At 60.2% G+C, this 2,066-nt stretch overlaps 1 protein-coding gene across 1 annotated transcript in view; it reads left to right on the top strand.

Moving 5' to 3' along the window:
* KIF25 (kinesin family member 25) overlaps positions 1-2,066 on the top strand; it is a 33,113-nt gene that overhangs the window by 17,304 nt on the left and 13,743 nt on the right. The window contains 1 exon segment of the mRNA XM_077757383.1: positions 323-390. Within this exon segment, the coding sequence (XP_077613509.1) occupies positions 323-390 (68 nt within the window).

Genomic DNA, 2,066 nt, shown 5'->3' with positions numbered 1-2,066 from the left:
GTGTAGGTGGCAATGAGCTCCCCTGTGCATTCCTCTCCTCGCACACCAGCGCCCGGCCGGCGTGGGGAAGGAAATGTTAGTCTTTGGGGACCATCTGGCCGCTGTCTTAGTTACTCAATTGTGCGGCTGAGCAAAATGCATCCGTAGACAATCCCGAAACCGGGTGTGGCTGTGTTCCACTAAAACTTTGTTTACAAAAACAGGCGAGCGGCTGGATGGGCCCCAGGGCTGTGGTCTGTCACCCCTGCTCTGTGTTCCCAGTGCCGCCCTGCCGGAGGCTTAACTGCTTTGTTTATGCTTTCTTTCTTTTTTTTTTAATTAGGAAACAGTCCTGGTGAAACGCGACCGGCCTGCTCAGCCCCTGATTAATAAGACAGACGGTTTTGAGAGGTAAGTGCTTTGACGCAGAAAGCAAACTTACACAGATAGGAATCGTGTCAGCATCTGGTTAATGACATTCACAATATATCCTGTCATTTGCACTAATTGCCAAGGAGCAAGGGTCACCGAGTGGAGAAAGCACATTGTGTCTTTTTTTTAAAGTGTATTAATTATTTTGAGAGAGAGAGAGAGAGAGAGAGGGTGAGCGGGGGAGGGGCAGGGAGCGGGGGAGACAGAGCCCCAAGCAGGCTCCGAGCTGTGACAGCAGCAAACTGGACTCGGTGCTCAAATTCAGGAACCGGGAGACCATGACCTGAGCTGACGTGGGACACTTACCTGACTGGGCCACCCAGGCGTCCCTGCGGGTCACACCTTTTGCAAAAAGTAACTGAAACGGGATCTAGACCTAAATATAACGCATAAAACTTTCCGAATCTAACACAGGAGAAAATCTTGGTGACCTTGAGTAGAGCAAAGGGTTCCCAGAAACGCCACTAAAAGCGCCATCTATACGGGGAAGCGAAGCATCCGGCTTTGCCGCAGACACCGCGAGGCCGGCGTGTGACGCGGGGAGGGGGGAGGGAGGCAGGCCCCCGGCAGAGCCACCCGTTGGAAACCACAGAGCTTACCAAGCGCGCAGGCCCGGAGAGGAAGGGCGCAGACCACACCGCGAGCAGGCGGGCAAAGTGTCCGTGCGGACACTGCAGCCGCGAGCCGCCCGTGTCCTTCGTTATGGGGGGGGCGCTGGGGCCCCACGAGCCGCCGGTCCACGTGGTAGGACGCGGAGCCGCGGCCTGGTGGCTGGAAGTGTCAGCTGGTTGATGGGAATGAAGGTGGCACAGCCACCTTCGGACACGGTTTCCTGTGACATTAATCACACGCTTTCTATATGACCCAGACCTTCTGGAAAAGACTAAACCCTGGGGGTGGAGAACAGGCCGGAGCCCCCAGGGGCCGGGACGCGGCAGGGCTTGTCCACGGAGAGGCCGCACGGAGACTTCTGGTGAGAGCTGTTCCCTGTCTCCGTGGCCTGTCGGGCGCATCCCAGGGGCTGACACAGGGGGGTCCATCTGCGTCAGTTTTAAAAATATAATCAGGGGCACCTGGGTGGCTTAGTCGGTTAAGCGTCCGACNGTCCACCCCCTCCCTCCCCCGTCCGCCCCCTCCCAGGGACATGATGCCCCATTCACTCCCCCCACGTTCTCACCACAGAGCCTCTCCTGAGGACTGTGATGGGGAAGGGGGGGACACGCTCTCGGGGAGGGGTCGTGCCCCGAGGCCCTCATGCCAGCGAGAACAGGGCAGGGCCGCCGCCGCCAGCCACCCTGCCGTCCGCTGTGCCACACGCAGAGGACCGGGTGGAAGGGCGCCGTCCGCAGCCCCCGGCGTCCGCGTCTAGGGCCAGCCATCAGCTCCAGCTTCTCGCCCGCAGCCCGGCTGCCTCTCCTCCGGCACCTGAAGTGTCCCCTCCCGCGGCCCTTCAAGGCCGCCTGTGTTTCGTCCGGAGTTTCAGGTCCTGTGTTGTCCCCTCCCCAGAGTGAGGAGGGCGAGGCCACCCCAGCCCACGCTGCCACGGGTGGGTCTTCCATCCCCCTCACGTTTCTGTGGCTTCTCACAGCGCCCCAAGCACATCCGATCGGGTCCCGTGGCTCGGCCGTGGCAGGACCACAGGTGGAGAAACCGGC

Source organism: Crocuta crocuta, unplaced genomic scaffold (assembly GCF_008692635.1).
Source record: "Crocuta crocuta isolate KB4526 unplaced genomic scaffold, BGI_CrCroc_1.0 scaffold506, whole genome shotgun sequence".
Classification (NCBI taxonomy): domain Eukaryota; kingdom Metazoa; phylum Chordata; class Mammalia; order Carnivora; family Hyaenidae; genus Crocuta; species Crocuta crocuta.
The sequence above is the reverse complement of the archived record's forward strand: the minus strand, read 5'-3'. Positions and strand labels throughout refer to the sequence as shown.